Source organism: Cetorhinus maximus, chromosome 21 (genome assembly GCF_964194155.1).
Source record: "Cetorhinus maximus chromosome 21, sCetMax3.hap1.1, whole genome shotgun sequence".
Taxonomy (NCBI): Eukaryota; Metazoa; Chordata; class Chondrichthyes; order Lamniformes; family Cetorhinidae; genus Cetorhinus; species Cetorhinus maximus.
Window position 1 is genome coordinate 80,615,114 of NC_135899.1, and position 19,176 is coordinate 80,634,289.

General features: G+C 40.9%; 1 protein-coding gene across 1 annotated transcript in view; it reads right to left on the bottom strand.

The window, feature by feature from the left end:
- Positions 1-369: 369 nt before the first annotated feature.
- The window catches only part of LOC144696052 (E3 ubiquitin-protein ligase RNF19B-like), a 167,194-nt gene continuing 148,387 nt past the window's right edge, over positions 370-19,176 (bottom strand). Inside the window, exons 5-12 of the mRNA XM_078567256.1 lie at positions 15,666-15,871; positions 14,146-14,290; positions 12,057-12,219; positions 10,466-10,580; positions 8,314-8,454; positions 6,087-6,294; positions 5,012-5,146; positions 370-969 (exon numbers count right to left, since the gene is read on the bottom strand). Of these exons, the coding sequence (XP_078423382.1) occupies positions 531-969; positions 5,012-5,146; positions 6,087-6,294; positions 8,314-8,454; positions 10,466-10,580; positions 12,057-12,219; positions 14,146-14,290; positions 15,666-15,871 (1,552 nt within the window). The 3' untranslated portion in view covers positions 370-530. The remainder of the gene's footprint in view (positions 970-5,011; positions 5,147-6,086; positions 6,295-8,313; positions 8,455-10,465; positions 10,581-12,056; positions 12,220-14,145; positions 14,291-15,665; positions 15,872-19,176) is intronic.

Sequence of the window (19,176 nt, forward strand, 5' to 3'; positions counted from 1 at the left end):
GATGCATGTTCAAAGCTTCCAAGTGATCTGAAAATCCAAACTAAAGACTATTTTTATTTCTCACTTGTAACCACACGGCATCCTGCAAGATGGAACCCACATATACCAGTCACCGCGTTTAGGATCAATTTATTCTTTTCATAAAATGATCGTTTAGAATGCAGGTCTCACAAGTCAGAAGGGGCAGGGCTCCAAGTCAGCCAACACCCTAGCAAAACTTCACCTTTGGTATGACCAAGAACAATTTTGAAAGGTCCATCATCCCCAAAGGACTGAGGTTTTTCTTTGCTGGGGAAGAATTCCGAGAAACAGCTCATGCAAAAGTAACAGTGAAAGTGCTATCAGGTTTCACAAAATTAATCAAGAAACTAAGCAATCAATATCTTTATTTACTATGTCAAAGATGTGATTATGCAATGTAATGTTGTACATTTAAACACATTAAAATGAGACATCGAATATAATATATTTCCATGGCTGAAGAGTAAGGTGCATGTTGTGTGTTGACGAATTAAGTGATAATTGTGGGTTTAGACATAGTATACAGTCTCTGTAGGCTGCCCATCTTTGTCAAGAATATATTCCCTTTGTTCGTCGACATCACACTCCAAGCTCTCAGCGTTTAAGAGCTTGATATCTGAAGCAGCAATCTCCAATTGGCTGCCATTAATTGGACTGGGTGAATCACATTCATCATAACTAATGTCAGGCACATCGTCTGACTGACTGTCTGTGCTATCTTCATCACTTTTTATGCTTTCTGGTTGAGCAAGTGTTACATCGCACGTTTTGCTGATGACGCAGTCTCTGTGGTCACTGTTGTAAGAGTTGTCTTTCTCTTCACAGCAGAGTCCCTCCACTGACCGAGTGTGAATGTGAAGGGATTCATCAATGCTGCTACCACTGGTTAAACACAAGTGGCTAGGTTTGGTTTCAATGTCAACTTGCACTTCTAGATTATTGCACTCCCTGTAATAAAAATAAGTACTAAATTAAAATACTTAGCTTGACGTCCTCAGTTACAAATTTAGGTTTTGCCTTAGATATTCTCTCGCTTATAGGGGCACTGGTCACTTTCCTAAGCAGTCTGAGCATCTTAGTGTTCCATACTCTAATATCTAACCGTAAGATTAGTACCCAACACCTCACAAAACCCCCAACCCCCGCCACTGCCCTTTTGTGATCTGAACCATCTGGAGTTTAATTTCCCTCCAATTCTTTTGAAGGTGGTTGAGAAAACTGTGGTAAGACAGACCAGTTATGACTCTTTAAGCTATTTTTTTTTATCCAAAGCTAAAGGTATGATCAACCTGCATAATCATACAAACCAATGAAAATGATACACTTCCCATCACAAAGTGATCACTTTGCTTGACTTGAACAGGATAACTCCTAACTGCTTTCCTGCATTCTTCTTCTGAACTTGACCGAACCTTAGCCTTGCAGCTCTAGGTTTTAAAACATGACTAAGCGTGCCTCTGTTTTTAAATCACTGAGTTTAAAGCCAGAAGCGAAGACCAACCAGACCAGTCTTGGTCAGTGCATGAAACTGACTTCCCAATAATAGGTGTAAGGTGTTTTATTGATTGCTGGGATAAATTGCCCATCATTTGCGGCCTTAATGGAAACATCAAAGTTGTCCCTAACATTCATCACCTTTATCTCAGTGCCTTTTAGTAAAATTAATACGATTTGCTTTAAAAACAAAATATTTAAATGTAGCTTTTTTCAATCCCTTGTCTAAAAAATTTCCTAAACATGCCACTAGGGTAATTAGTTTAAGTCTGAGTAAAATGTGAGCACTGCAGTTTTCATCTCTTTGTGGAGTGCAGATATGTTCCAGTTTTTAACCTCTGCTCATGTAACACTGCTTCTCTAACAATGAACAATTTCAATATTAAGATAAAAACAAAAAGCTAAAAGCTACTGCGGATGCTGGAAATCCAAAACAAAATAAAAACAGAATTACCTGGAAAAACTCAGCAAGTCTGGCAGCATCGGTGGAGAAGAAATCAGTCAACGTTTCGAGCCCTCATGGCCCTTCAGCAGAACTGAAGCATAGTTTCAACAAGGGAGAAATATAAATTGGTTTAAGGTGGGTGGGGGGGAAGAGACACATTGAGGGTGTGGTGTGAGCAGATAATCAAAAGATGTCAGAGACAAAAGGGTCAAAGAGGTGTTGAAGGTGGTGGTCTTTGTCTGAGAAAAGTGCTAATTAAGAATGCAAGACAGGATATTCAAAGTACAGCTCTAGTGGGGGTGGGGTGGAAAGACTAAAGGTTTTAGTTTTAGATTTAAAAATAATGGAAATAGGTGCGGAAAGAAGAATCTATATAAATTATTGAAAAAAAAAGGCGGGTGGGGGGGGGAAAAGAAACGGGGTGGGGATGGGGGGAGGGGGAGTTTAAGATCTAAAGTTGTTGAATTCAATATTCAGCCCGGAAGGCTGTAAAGTGCCTAGTCGGAAGATGAGGTGCTGTTCCTCCAGTTTGCGTTGGGCTTCACTGGAACAATGCAGCAAGCCAAGGACAGACATGTGGGCAAGAGAACAGGGTGGAGTGTTAAAATGGCAAGCGACAGGGAGGTTTGGGTCTTTCTTGCGGACAGACCGCAGGTGTTCCGCAAAACGGTCGCCCAGTTTGCGTTTGGTCTCTCCAATGTAGAGGAGACCGCATTGGGAGCAACGAATGCAGTAGACTAAGTTAGGGGAAATGCAAGTGAAATGCTGCTTCACTTGAAAGGAATGTTTGGGCCCTTGGACGGTGAGGAGAGAGGAAGTGAAGGGGCAGGTGTTGCATCTTCTGCGTGGGCATGGGGAGGTGCCATAAGTGGGGGTTGAGGAGTAGGGGGTGATGGAGGAGTGGACCAGGGTGTCCCGGAGGGAACGATCCCTACGGAATGCCGTCAAGGGGGGTGAAGGGAAGATGTGTTTGGTGGTGGCATCATGCTGGAGTTGGCGGAAATGGCGGAGGATGATCCTTTGAATGCGGAGGCTGGTGGGGTGATAAGTGAGGACAAGGGGGACCCTATCATGTTTCTGGGAAGGAAGAGAAGGCGTGAGGGAGGATGCGCGGGATATGGGCCGGACACGGTTGAGGGCCCTGTCAACGACCGTGGATGGAAAACCTCGGTTAAGGAAGAAGGAGGACATGTCAGAGGAGCTGTTTTTGAAGGTAGCGTCATCAGAACAGATGCGACGGAGGCGAAGGAACTGAGAGAATGGGATGGAGTCTTTACAGGAAGCGGGGTGTGAGGAGCTGTAGTCGAGGTAGCTGTGGGAGTCGGTAGGCTTGTAATGGATATTGGTGGACAGTCTATCATCAGAAATTGAGACAGAGAGGTCAAGGAAGGGAAGAGAAGTGTCAGAGATGGACCATGTGAAGATGATGGAGGGGTGGAGATTGGAAGCAAAATTAATAAATTTTTCCAGGTCCCGACGAGAGCATGAAGCAGCACCGAAGTAATCATCGATGTACGGGAGAAAGAGTTGTGGGAGGGGGCCGGAGTAGGACTGGAACAAGGAATGTTCCACATACCCCATAAAGAGACAGGCATAGCTGGGGCTTGAATATCCTGTCTTGCATTCTTAATTAGCACTTTTCTCAGACAAAGACCACCACCTTCAACACCTCTTTGACCCTTTTGTCTCTGACATCTTTTGATTATCTGCTCACACCACACCCTCAATGTGTCTCTTCCCCCCCACCCACCTTAAACCAATTTATATTTCTCCCTTGTTGAAACTATGCTTCAGTTCTGCTGAAGGGCCATGAGGGCTCGAAACGTTGACTGATTTCTTCTCCACCGATGCTGCCAGACTTGCTGAGTTTTTCCAGGTAATTCTGTTTTAATTTCAATATTAGATGGAATTGTACGTCAGATGGATTTTGACACAAAATATGATGGTAGATGATGTTTCTATATCTTTCAATTTTTGAATTCTTTCAGCTTAGTATACTGTATTCACTGCTAATGACGCAGGCTCCTCCACACTGGGAAGGTCAAATGCAGATTGCTTCGAGGAATACCTCTGTTCAGTGTGCAAGTGCGACCCAAGCTTCAAGTTGCTTGTCATTTTAATTTTCCGCCCCATTCCCACTCTGCCACCTACACTGTTCAAATTAAGTTCAACAGAAGCTCAAGGAATGGCACCTTGTCTTTTGATTAGACACTTTGCAGCCTTCGAAATTGAGAGCTCAACAATTTCAGATCACAAGCACTATTCCCATTTCCTTGGGCAGCAGCTGTCAGTAATGCTATTTACACCTCCTCTAGGCTACCTTTGGTTTCTTTATGTATACCATGGCCTTTTTCCTTGCACCATCATCCCTTTTGACAATTAATCACTCCTACCCTCCACCATATCACATAACTTCCCTATTTGTTCCTTCCTCCTTCTGTACTTGCTTAAAACCTGTTACAACTCTTAATTTTTTTTTCCAGTTCTGATAAAAGATCATCAACCCGAAACATTAATTAACTCTGTTTCTCTCCTCCCAGATGCTGCCTGGTCTGCTGAGTATCTCCAGCATTTCTTATTTGATGTTTCTATTTTCCTAATGAGAAGGTTAATGATTCATTGGTCAACAATATGGTATTAAATGAAAAGCTTTACAATAGCTCAGCAGAGTAAGATCTCCCAAGATGTGGGGGCAAAATAATGCAAATTTAGGAGCTCTATGTAATTTACTTCCTTTGAGTGTGAATTTCCTTTCCCCCCCCCCCCTTATTCTCTACGATCAGGCTCAAATAAGCTGTAGTTGGGAAGATAAGCAAGCAACATGCTCCCAGGTCCCTAGGGCTGCTGGTGACAAACTGAAACGAAAGAGAACTGTACCGCCATAATGAAATGAATCTGATTACAATGCTCAATACTTTATGAGTATATGGATTGTAAAGCGTGAAACTATTTTCAAACAACTTCAATATCTATTGGAAGGAGGTTCCTCAGGTAAGGTGCAACTTGTTGATTATCTTTTTCAGTAGGAGCCCGACGTGTTCCTTATCTCACCTGTCCTGTGGATTGTATGAGCTGATGATAGAACCTGCCATGGCCCTGGTGCTGGCATTATCACTGGTTGCTCCAAGGCTGATGGAATCCTTATTCAAACTGTAGCCTTTTTTGATGTCAGCCTGAATCTCTAACCTGCAAAATACATTGAAAACCGTCATCCTGAACTTGGGTTTGTTATCAAGTCAAGTTCTCTCTTCATTATGGCATGTCAAACTTCAAGCACATTTCTTTTCCTTCCCCAGATTCAGCAAGGGATCATCCATTTTGCTGTAGAATGCATTACCGCATCACAAGTGACGGCAGCTACGACCCAGGTTCCTCACTGTCCAAGCCTCCTGCTGTGTTCAGCTCCTAACTTAGACCTGATAATGCAATCCCTTCCTCAGAAACTTTAGCTTGTCTATCCCACATTTGGCATATCTTTTTTCTACAATAAGTGCAAGGCAGGAACAGGTCATTCAGTCTATTGAAGGGGGTCCTTTAGTGGTATTAATTCATAGCCCCCAAAATGACAGACAAGCAGTACATGAAATGGAATAATACAAGAAAAGATTTATAGCACAGCACTGTCACTAACCCCATACACCAGATTAAAAGTATTGGGTATGATGTTTCCTCCCCTCTTCATTTTGATATCTGCACTTCAGCAGTGACCACGGGCCAGGGCTGTATTTTGTACTTTTATCAACTTGAAACAGGTCTGAAACTGGAAGGGCTCATCCAAATTTTGATTACAGACTTCGCGTCACCCTTTGGATCATTTCGGGTGTGTTTGTTGCCATTGTCTTACAGTGGAAATGTTGATGTAATATGACAATGTGTCCCATATGTTCTACAACATGCTCCAAGAGCAGTACACACGTGATGGCATTATGTCATTGTTTCATTTACAATTCTTTAGTACACAGGGTCTTCAAAACAATATAAAGGTAGAAAGGAGGTCACCTTCTCTGGAGTGAACTTCAACCTGGATCTAAACAATGGGATGACCAAGTATTATTCCAGCCTGTACTACTGCCCAAATCCCAATTTCTTTTACATCTTTACAGACAACAATGGAATTAAAATTTACCTGCCATGCTGTCCATTGCTCCCCGATAGTGCCCCTCCAGTCAGTGTGCCGCCTGATAAAGCTGCAAAGCTGGCCGTCTCGCTGTAGTTGCTCTGCATTACACTCACACCATCTATGGGGCTGCCACTGGTACTCAGGACACTGGTGAACCCTTCGACACTGCTCTCTCCAATACTGGGGTTCTTCAGCGCTCGCCATGCATCAGCAACTAAAAGATCAGAAGGAAATTAGTAAGGAGGGAGAGAAAGACAAGGCAGGGAAGGAGAGATGAAGAAAACCACTTAATTTAATGGGAACATTGTCAGAAACGTTATTCATGATTATTTAAATGTTTATTTACTTATTCTTAGGTGAGACTTTGAAGGTTAAATTCTGACCTACTTGATGTGTTATCAAACTCTTAATACATTTAAGTTCTCATTCTTTTACAAAACTAACTTATAGTTAGTTAGAGTTGTCACCTTTTTACAAGCTCAGATTAACCTTCCTTATTTCAAATTCACAGTGGTATTTCTTTGATGTCAGTAACAACAGGTAGGTTTAAAAATTAAGCTACATTTTGAGTTTGAGGTTCAGGCACATTGTGAATAGTAATGCTGGGGATTATTGGATCTGATTTGTCGACTACTGTGCACTTATTGTGATCACTAGGTGAAAAAGGAAAATGGGTTCCATCCCCAGCACATTCACAGCTTTTTCAGGTGCACACACAATGGTGAGAATACTGTTATGAACAATGTATAATTTTTAAGCTAAATGTGTGTGTATTAAGATAAAATGGTTTCAGTTTTATTTAGGTTGTTTGTGAGTCTTGGTGCCTGGAAGTCTGGATAGACTCCTGACTGAAAAGTTAGGTCTTTTGGGTTTGCTTGTATATATAAATTTTTAATGAGGTTTTACAACCCCTGAAGTTAAAGCGATGGGTTAAAAGTTGTGATTCTGGGGAAAAAAAACTTTACTGTTGCCTAGCAACAGTAGTCAAGTGACACAGACATAGGAAAAGACAGGAAAAAAAAGAGTTCAGTGTGTGTCAGAGAGGGGGGACTATGCTCTCTGACAAGAAAGACTACAAAGCTATTGGGGACAGTAGTTGACTAAATAGTTAGTTATAGAACTCAGTAAAATGATCTGTTTAGCCGAGGTGCTACTGGGAGACTGAGTTTAGGGAACAAGGGTTTGCTCTGCAGTTGAAGCAATAGTGAGTTTAGAGTGTGGTTTTGGGAGTCTTGGGGAGAGATATGAGTTGGGTGAGAAGCATCAAGTGAATATTCAGGAATTCACCCAAAGAAAACAGTTTGCAACCATGCCAGTCCCAAGCGAGAAGCTTTTGTGTCAAGCTAGTTGTAACTCTTCATTGGTTTATACGTCTGTAGGGATATTGTTGGGGTAAAGGAATAGTGTGAATTTGAAACGTCTTTTTGTGTTTGTCTTGTAATTTTTCCAACCTTTTTGTCTGGTGTAATATAGTTTTTTCTTGTTTAATAAATATTTTATTCTTTGTGTTAAAAGTTTATCAGTAGACTCCTATGAATTTGTTCAGTAACTTTCCTCCATATAAAAAATAAAGTTAGGATCTATCAAGCCAGGTTACACTCTGGAATCTGACTTGTCCAGTGTTATCATCGGCCGGGGTTTTCCGGCCCCGTTGCGGGTGGGACCCGCCGCGGGCGAGGCGGTGCCCTGGCCAGGAGTCCAATGACTTGCGGCGGGACCGGAAGGTCCCAGCGGAGGGCGGGTGCAGAAAATCCCGCCCATCAGCTGGGATCGTAACAGTACACACATGAATGAGAGTGTAAACTAATGGACAGCTGAGAAGAGATGTGCATACAAGTCAGCCAAAAATTAAATGAAGACGTACAGATGTGGGAAAACGTGTGGATTGGAGACACACACACCCACACGGTCAGGTGAACAAACATGTACACACTAGTGAGCAAACAAATGGGCCACGAAGACAGCTTACACAGATGACTAAACACAGGAACATAGGAGCAGGAGTAGGCCATTCGACCCGTTGAGCCTGCTCTGCCATTCAATTAGATCATGGCTACCTCAATGCCACTTTCCTGATACATGTAGACAGCTGGGGACATACATGAAGACATACTAAATCCTTCTGATAAAGCTGCAATATGTTCTGGGATATGATTGACTACAATTTCTAATGCAATGCTGATATGGACTTATTCATTTTAAAGTGGCTAACAGACTAATGTCCAAGAGTTACCTGTAATTGGTCCATCGTCTTCATCGAATTCAATCTTCACTCCTTTTCCATTGGCTGTACTTACTCCACACCCACCACCACGGCAAAGTGACACTGGGACCACACCATAAACATAAGCCAACATGATGGGAACTCCGATTCCTTAAAAGAAAATAGATCAGAGCTTAAAAATGTCTTGCTGAGAAAAAAGACAGGTCCCAATGCTCCATCCTGGTGGATTGTTTTGACAACTGCAACTAGAGCAGAGCTGATTTTACTTGTTAATTATTTGTATAAAAATCATCCAATTTTCTGTTATGCACCCCCCAAAAAAAAAGTCTGTAACTAATAGCTTATCAGAAAATGTTGATAATAATTATGGCAATTAGGGATGGGCAATAAATTCTGGCCTAGCCAGCAACGCCTACATCAAATAAATGAATTTTAAAAAATCTTCAAAACTTAGTTGGCCTCCTGACAGTTCCCCTGAAGATATATTCCAGGATAAAATTTTACAATTTTTGTTTTTCTCCTCTAAAGGAAAGGATTTAAGTAAAAGTGTTTTAAAAAGGCCAAAGTCTACCAAATCCAAATAAGCCAGTTTATGAAATGTTGGAGCTTGTCATTGACTTCAAATCGAGATGATGAGTCAGTCGACCCAGCCCAGACTTATGAAGTCACAATGAGGTCCCTATTTCTTTCAGCAATAGCAGATGGTGGTGCCTTGAGCCCTTCATCCCAAGGGGAAGGTTGGCCCACCTTACTGACTGCCCAGTGGCTCACAATCGAAAGACTGATCAGGAAAACGTAAGCAAGCCTGCTAATAGGGATAAGTGTGGCATATTTTTAAAGGGGTTTTCTTGTTCTTGATGACGATAGTTAGTTGAACCAAGGTGAGATTTGATTATGTCTATTGTTCTGTATGGTCACTTGCTCTGCATAAAATGAAATAACTTAACAATTTGTATCTGGCCTTGTCTCACTTGTATTTCAGCCCACCTTCTGAAAGATTGGAAATGGGCACATGTGAGAGACATGATCCAGTTTCAGCCTTAAGGGGTCATATTGTTAGACACCTGGGTTACACCATTACATACTTAGATGTTAGGCAGTAAGCGGCTCCGTTTGCTTATGGGAGTGACTAGCACTGTTGTATTTAAATAGTTGTTCGGTAGCACAGACCTTGAGTACGGCTGAAAAAAGAGACATGCTATTGAAGCTTTTCCTCTTGCACTCATCAGGACAGATTCGCAAGAATACCAAATCTCAAAGGGAACAACATCTTATACTGCATAAAAAGAGGGTGCCGATTGGTTGGCAAGTGAACTCTGATTGGTAGAGGGTTTGCCATGGAGAATGTACCAGAGAACAGTTAACTGCCAAGCTTTTGTTTAAATTCAAACCAGGCTCATAGGCTGATTGGTCAAGGCATTGCCATTGTATGTGAATAACAACACTTACTAAACAATCATGATTGTGCTAAGAATTATACTAACAACCAATTTAAGATTATCTGTTGGGCTCTCGGTGTCGATCACTTACACGTGCTAGAAGCTAAATATTCCCTTTAAGATTTGGTGTTCTTGCGATTCAGTCCTGATGAGTCCAAGATGAAAAGCTCCAACAGCATGCCTCTTTTTTCAGCAACACCCAAGTTCTGCTGTATTTAAGAATATATGGCAGACCAGAAACTTGTAACAGGTGTTTTGGTAGTCTAGTGGATTGTGACTAACATACTACAACATGACAGGTTTGTGCACCCTATTTCCTCACACGGGTAACTCCTAACTTCACCCGGGCCACCAACAAAAAGCACCGAGGAAAGACCAGGTGATTCCTCAAAAAGGGTGAAGAGATTCCTAAAAGAGGAATGTTAAGATAAGAACACTATAATTTGGATATTCTCACAAAACCAAGCAGCTCATTACATATTGAACATTGATCGAGCTGATGGTTCATTATTTAAATTGAGGTGTGGTGTATATGCAACTGGAGGATCTGAAGATAGAGACAAAAAAAAAGTCTTGGATACCGAGTTCTTGTTCTTCCAACTTGAAAATGGAGTCGAAATGGAGAATCTTATTTTAACAGTATATAAATTATCCAGCTTGTAATCTGTACGCCTTTTACGTCTGCTGTGAAATACAGTCTCAGCCACAAAGTTAAACCTTACCTACACTGACTGCCGCTATCACAGGAGAAGCAATGACAGACAGGGTAACTGCACCAGTTATTGCCAGATTCCTTTTGTGCTTTGATGTTTTCTTTCCTTTGTAGCGACTATGAATCTAAAGAATTAGAGCCAGGATTAATTAAGATATTCACCAATTCAAACAATCTTCAAAAAGGTACACGTACATGCAAGGTTCAGAAAAAAAATGGTTTGTCCAACTTTCTCCTATCTCAAGGGAAAATACTCCTGAAATTGACATGTTTACTTTGTGCAGCATGAGTCACATGTAGGAGTCAACAGCACTGGATGCAGTAATATGTGTTGTGCTTGTTTTATTATGGGCATTACAGAAGAGCCCCTTCTCCTTTGTAAATTAGCTGGTGTAACTGTTCTGTGTAAAAAAACATACACAGGTACAGCGTGAATCAATGTTTTTCTTCCAATGGCATGCAGCTACTGGAAATAAATTTAAGCTTAGTCTCCAAAAACTACTCACATAAACTAAAATGCTGAGATAATTTTATTTTAAAACCAATTTGATCAATCCGTGGCCTGTGGCTTAATTGGCTCAACTTAGCCAGAATGGCACTCTTGGTTGGAAAAATTGCAGAAACAGCCATTCAATCCTACTAGCCTGTCCTGGTGTTTAAACTCCACACGGGTCTCCTCCCATTCCACTGATCTCCTCTCAACCCTTTAGCGTATCTTTCTATTCCTCCTTTTCTCATGTACTCATCTAGTTTCCTTTTGAAAAGCTAGTAGTTTCTACATTTCTTAGAGTAGCGAGTTCCATATTCTAACCACTCTTGAGGTAAACAAATAAATCCAATGCTGTGTTTTTTAAAAAACTTCTTTGCTGATCTGTAATGCTGCTTTTAATGATTTGATCGCCTGTATCCCTAGATACCTTTGCACTTCCACACCGTTTGGTTTCTTATTTTCTAAAGGTGTTATGCAGCATTCTCGCTCCTGATTGTCACCCAGTAACCCCTTGCAACAGCGTGTGTGTACATGCTGCGGTATAAACTGGAACAAGTACAACTGGGATAGACCTGGCAGTCAAATATCTTGTTGACGTTAAATGCCTGCATTTAAACAAGAACAATGGCAACCTGGGGAGGTTGTAGGAGAGTGACCTGTGTTTGTATCGCAACAAGGAAGCACTTTCAGGTGTGAAAATGGGAAGGACCCCAGAGTAACTCAGTGGGCAGCAATCTCAGATTTACTGTTCTATTTGGGGCTTGGCAGTATCAAAATAAAGCTCAGGAAAATTACACAATAGAAAACGAATGTAAACCTAATAAAAAGGTGAAGAATCCAAATAAGCATTCAGGTTTTAGTCCGTGAAATTAAATATAACAAATACCATTCTGCTGCTCATCCTCACAATGCCAACTTTCCACTGCATGCCTATTCCTTTGAGTTGGGAGACCAGTTGTGATGGTATTAAATGCTGGAGCAGATTAGAAGGGCTGAATGGCCAATCGTGCTCCTATTTCTTACATTCAATAATCGCCATGTTGAGGTAACAGAGAATGCTACAGCTACAAGCTACGAGCTGCCAGATCTACTTTATATTAATATTTCTTACCTTCCGACCCACGTAAACTGGGATGCCGATAATCATGGCTGGAACAGCAATTCCAGCAATGAGAGAAATGCCCACGGGAGCTCCAATCAGCGTGCCGAGCTGCCAGAGAATCTTCTTCTTCTTGCTCCATGGCTTCTTCCCCCAGAACGTGCAGCCAGAAGGGCTGGAAGTGGCAACAAAAGAAAGTCAGGGACGGTTACAGCAAGTTGAAAGCACCAAGGCTCAGGTTTGGCATCACAGGATTTGCCCAGATGTCTTTACCATATCACGTAACACCAGTTATGAACGCACATTCCGAAATTCAGTTTGGTTTTAGTTCGATGCAAAACAGATTCACCAGATGCCACTAGATGGCGACATTACCGCAGCTCGAGGACAATATTGTGAACCCCGATCTAGATTAATTTGCGATCTAAGTACAGCTAAGCAGGCAAGAGGCATTTATGAAAAAGGCAAAATACTACAGATGCTGGAAATCTGAAATATGAAGAGAAAATGTTGGAAATGCTTGGCAGGTCAAGCAGCATCTGAGTTAACGTTTCGGGTCTGTGACTTTTTGTCAGAACGTGTATTTTTTATTACCTGTTTAGAACACGAGAGAGCTTAGCATGTGTGTAAACACAGCCGAATTTCTACAGATTGAAAAGGAAAATTAAGGAACCGTCAGCTCTTACCATTCAATGGAAATGTAAAAGTGATATTGTAAGCTGCCTCCTAAGCTTTAAACAAGGCGGCTTAACAGGTGTGTTAACACGTCATGTAGAGACAAGCTACAGCCATTGCAAACTATAATGGATGCGAGACCAGGGAGGTCAGTTTTTAAGGATTACACTGACATTTGCAGCATTCTACTGAAGTCAGAGTCGACACGGTGAAAAACCTAGTGTGATCCTGGTGCCAAAATGGAGTTAAAATGATGTGAAGAGTTTGTCACCTCCCTAGCTCATCCTATCCCTGCTTTGGGACTCTAGAGATATTCATTATTATTATTTTAAAAAGTTATTTCCATTCTCATTCACTGTTGTTCCCCAGCTATTAGCCTATTTTCGATCTTTCTTCCCACCCCACCCCCACCCGGGTCATCTGTCACTTTCCAGAGTGCTTACCCTGGTCCGGCCATTATCACATTTTGCTTTCTTAACGTCACCACATTTAGCCAGTACCACCACCATTAACAACTCTTTGACCTTTTGTTTGTGACATCTTTTGCCATCTCTCCTTTGCCTCCACCTATCGCTGGCCTCCTATCCAGCTTCACTGGTTCCACCCCCGCTTAAATCAGTATATATTTCACCACATCTCTACCTCCCTTTAGATCAGAAGAAGTCATACGGACTCGAAACGTTGACTCTGTCTCTCTCTCTCTACAGATGTTGTCAGACCGGCTGAGTTTTTCCAGCATGTTTTGTTTTTGTTTCAGATTTCCAGCATCTGCAGTATTTTGCCTTTATTAGAGATATCGCCATTTTTTTTTCCCCCCGCTAATTAATTTTCTTTCCTGCAGGCAATATCAAGTTACAAAGGGACATGGATAGATTCAGTAATTGGGAAAAGCAGTGGCAGGCAAAGTTCAATGTGGAGGAATATGAAGTCAGCCACTTTGGATCGAAGAATGACAAATCAGAATCATTTCTAAATGGAGAGAAACTAGGAGTTCCGGAAAGACTAAAAAGATTTGGGTGCCTATGTACACAAATCATTAAATACTAGTGCACAGGTACAAAACATAGTCAAATTAGCTAACGGAATGCTGAGCTTTATCTCCCGGGGCTATAATAAAAGGGGAGTTAGTTACGCTTCTGTTATACAGAGCTTTGGTCGGACCCCGTGTGGAGTATTGCAAGTTTTTCCTTTGCACCACACCCTCTGAAGCATTTTACATAAAATTACATTGTATCCGCTCACTGGCTCACCAAATGAGCTGGCAAAACATATTATTGCTCGGCAATTACACACTTTTATCCAAAAATAAAGCAAGAAGGTAAAATTTTCTCATTTAAAAAAAGTGATTGCTTTTTCACCACCTTCATCTCACCCGCCCACCCCACCACCCCCACGGTTCACAACCTCATGAGAACCCGGTTCTTACCTGAGATAATGGAGGTCAGAGATCTCCTTCATGCAAAGCCAGCAGAACTCACAGCCGCAAACAGCACAAGTCATGTGATTACAGCTCCCGTCGTTCATTTTAATGATGTAGGCCCCACACCGTGGACAGGGCTTGATATCATCAGCTAATAAGGAAAACATCAAAGGGGTGAATGACTAGTCTCTGAATAATTTATTAAATCTAAATAAAAAAGGGCATGAAACACAAATACTATTATATATTTTCTGTACCATCTACAATAACCATAACTGGTTTTCAATTGAAGACAGCTGATAAAAATCAAGCTATTTCGAGACACTGGGTACAATTAAAATATATCTAACGTTAAATTTACCTAAAATAGCTAAAAGAATAAACATTTGAAGATGACATTATGAAGAAAGTGGAACAATGTTCCACTTAATCAACAGTGATATTCATGCGTGTTGACGAATACAAATCCATAACAAATATGGAAATCAGGCAGGACACATCTGGATATGGAGGATTGAGCCTGAAGGCTGGGAGTTTTAGAGTTCAGCACAGGAGGACCGAGAAACTGATAAAGAAAGAGAAAACAGTATACCAGAGTAAACTAGCAGAAGCATAGAAACGGACCGTAAAAGATTCGACAGGGACGTAAAAAGGAAAAGATTAGCAAAATCTTGCATTAAATTCTATAGATTCAGGGAATGGTTCCTGCAGATTGGAAGGTAGCAAATGTAACCGCATGTTTAAGAAAGGAGGGAAGAGGGAAAACAGGGAACTACAGACCTGTCAGCCTGACATCAATAGTAGGGAAAATGCTAGAATCTATTATAAAGGATGCGATAACTGGACACTTCGAAAATAATGGTAGTTTTGGGCAGAGGCAATACGGATTTATGGAAGGGGAATCATATCTGACAAACCTGTTGGGAGTTTTTTTGAGGATGTAACTAGCAGAATAGATAAAGGGGAACCTGTGAATGTGCTGTATTTGAATTTTCAGAATGCTTTCAATAAGATCCCACACAGGTGGTCAGTAAACAACATTACAGCACATGGGATTGGGCTAATGTACAGGCATGGACTGAGAATTGGTTAACGGACAGAACACAAGAGTAGGAATAAATGGGTCATTCTGCTGCTCTTGTCCTTCTAGGTAGTAGAGAATGACCCATTTATTCTCAGGTTGGCAGGCTGTGACTAGTGGAGTACCACAAGGATCAATGATTGGGCCCCAGCTATTCATAAACTATATCAATGATTTGGATTTGGGGGCCAAATGTAATATTTCAAAGTTTGCGGACGACACAAAGCTGGGCGGAATGTGAGTTGTTCGGAGGATGCAAAGGGGCTTCAAGGGGATCTTGAAAATCTCCAGGGATATGGGGATAGTGTGGGAAAATGGCACGGAGGTAGAAAATCAGCCATGATCTAACTGAATGGCCTACTCCTATTTCCTATGTCCCTACATTGCCTACTTGGCACTGCTCAACTTGTAGGAATCATGACCGTGTAGACGCTCTCCAACATACCACTGCCGGGGTCCTGGCCATAGCTCAGACCTGATGTTTGCTTTGTACGAATCCGAAGACTTTGGGCTCTCTGTTGACGGGCATTGTCACAGGTCTGGTTTGGGTGCCAGAGCTGTTTGCAGTGATAGCAGAACTCCGTGCCACAGCCATCTCTCCCACAGGTGATCTTCGGGCAGCTCGCACATCCATAGGCGATCACAGCGTAACTGGAAAACACATTCAATTTATTCCACTGGAAATGTAGATAATAAATCAGCATCATACCTCATTTAATGTCATTGTTCTTTGGAATTTTATTCTTTGAATTCTTCAGCAATGTTTTTGTGAGAAGGATATTCTGAGTCCAGATGGAAGATAAACTTTTTTTTTAAAAAAAGAAGCGTTTTATTTTCTGCTCTTTTTAAGATGTGAATGGAGGCCAATTCCTTACAAATGAATTGGACAATTAGAGCTGTAATAACCATATCCTATAACTAAAAATTGAAATGGCCAACTTGGGTGATGACCTCCTATTTTCATTTCCCTCTGTAAAACAAGCTAAACTCCATCCTGTACTTCTTATTGATAAACTGACTAAACTCAAGAGTTCACTGTGGAAGGAATTGTGGATGTGAACTCATATCCTGTGGTACAACACCACTGGGTCCTGTTGAACCCAAACCGTAGCATAGAACTGCAGACAATAGAGCACCATTAGCAGATTTATTCTATGGTTAAAAAGCTGCTGGCTCTGAGAAATGGAAAGTTCTCACAGGATGTTATTTTTTAAAACAACAGTTAAGGTGCTAGAACAAAAGTATAGGGAATCATGCCCCTACATGTACATGAGGGAAGTGTGCGATGCTAACAATCGATGTTATCTATCAGTAGCAACATCCTGATACACATATCCAGAATTATCCAAGATAAGTTAAGGCATCAGGATTTCTCTCAATATGGTGTCAGTTTATTGGACGATGAAAAGTAAAACAGACAACACTTCATTCTCCATTTCCCTACATTACAACATTAACTGCATTTCAAACATACTTCATTAGCTGTGAAGTGCTTTGTGACACCCTGAGTGCATGAAAGATGCTCTATAGTCCAAGTTCTTTCTTACTCTCCCTTAAATGGTTGTTAAGTTTGAAGTCAGACCTTAATGGTTATTCATCTATTGGGTCAACATGTCTGCACACAAGAAAATAATAATCAAACCATCTCAGTAACATCAAAATATTACCAGCTGTAATCTTATGTAAACACATTGACCTGTATTTCACATTGAGAGCCGCAGTGAGTCCATCAACATTCACATTATTAAGTAAATCAGACAGCAACTTTTGACTTCTGCATATGTACAGTTAAATGTGAAATCAGGAGATTGCAGCCCAATATTCTCTCCTCTACAAGATGCAATCCACCAGCACTTTGCCAATAGAGTCAACATTAAAAGACTTGGAGGGCGTGATGCTGCAGTACCTATCCACTAAAAATGGCAGAAAGAGTTAGGAAGTCGAAGGAATTGTAAATGACATGATAGGTCTTAATTACAGCCAAACAACCTCTCTGGTGCTGAAAATTTAACTGTATAAAATGTAATTATTGTTGGAGATTTTTAAATTTTTCTACTTTGGTCACTTATCTCTCCCTGAAACTTATCTTCCTTTCCCTCTCTATTTCTCTTTCTGTTCATGAATTTACAATGAACTAAGTATTCGAATTGCTATTTCCTGATTTAAACTTTGCGTCGCTTGGTTGAGGGGAAACACTGTTGCTGGCCCTGCTCACACATGTCATAAATCCCCTGCAGAGGGTGTTGCACTGAAAAAAAGATTTGCAAACCCTGCAAGCTGCCATTGTGAAACATCTGTGGGCAGGTGCAAGCATAATGGATGTAAAGTACCATGTCTTCACTGCTGATCACAAAACACGGGCCAAGGTCTTTGAATATAGAAACAGCAAATGAACTCCAGCTGTTCGGAAAGTTACATTCAGAAGAAAGTGGCAGTTATTTGCCCCATTCAGAAAAACTGTCCAGCCTTCCAAATTCATGAGATTCATCTACTTTTAAAATGATTTAAGGATCTTCGTCTCCGCAGACCTGCTCTATTTTGGAAGCATGTGTTGACTGTTGTGTATGTGACGAGTTTATCACTGCGAGTCCTGAATGCGTCTTTTCCTGCAATTAACTCTGCACCTCCCTCCTCGCGTACATAGATGTACATACATCCTGCACTTTATTCAGTCCTTTCTGTCCATTATTGTACTTTAAAACTGTTTGGCTTCTGGTTTTATGTCTATCGTAGTCTGACCAGAGACACACGACCATAACCAATACAATTTCGTCGGAAGTAAAACCAATGGGGCAGGGTAAGCATTTCATAATTAAAACTATATTTAACGTGTGCTCTCAAGTATTGCATGAGTTAATACGGATTATTAGTTTACTTCAACTACAAGCATCACATATTAAACTGGTCCGACCGAAATTAATGTCTGCTGAACGAGGACTTAAGGAAATCAAAAATCAATTCCTGTAAGACAAAGTGATTGTAGGTGGGATATGATCCAGACAGAGATGATTCAGCTCAGGCATCAATACAATACCTGGAAAAAAACGTTTCTGTGGTAATGGGGGTTTTCACATCCACGTGAATCTGCCTTCAGAAAAAGGTCAATTCTGACTCATTTCAGATTTATTCTGTTTTGATTTTAACACTTATGTAGAATGCCAAGCAATCAGTACACACCTGTTTCTAGTTACTTTTTTTTTTAAACGATTAAGCAGAATTGTCCGTCAATCCTACAAAATAATTGGTTCCAACAAAATAATCGATTTCTAAAGTGCTTATTTTGTTTCTATTATTTGGTTAAATAATCCAAAACAAAACAGAACAATGGGCCGGATCTTACTGGAAAAATAATAGCACAGTAACGACGTACGCCACTATTAATATCCAAATCAGTCAACAAGTGCAGGAAATTAAGAGATTGGCCCGTGTGTTGCAATTCTCCAGATCTAGCCGGTCAATATACACCTTGCTTTGTACAAAAGGCATCTTGCCCTTAGTCTCCATGTTATTTCTCAGAACTTCCTGGATTTGCACAGTAATCGTCCATTCAACTTGCCACAGAAAGTTAGAATTGGAACTTAACAGCTCAAATATCTTTTTTAACAAAATTATAATGGTTAAGGCAGTGCCAATTAACCACGCTAGCCCAGAGAGGGAACAATTTTAACTGCTCGTTCCCACTACTGCATATAGTAAATTGTTGTTAGAGTTAAGTGTCAAATTTTAAACGTTTCACATTTTTTTTCTTTTCCTTTGTCTTTTCCCCCCACCTCTCTTAATTCAGTCTTTTATTCTCTATTTCTCTTGTATTTTATTTTACTAATTTACCCACTCAAATTCAACCTGCTTCCCTGTTACTTCTTTCTCAATTCTTAAATCTCATTGGTTAAGAAAATGCACTGTTGGTCCTGCTGTTAACGGAGATCCCAGATACGCCATTGCTTCCGCCAAACTAC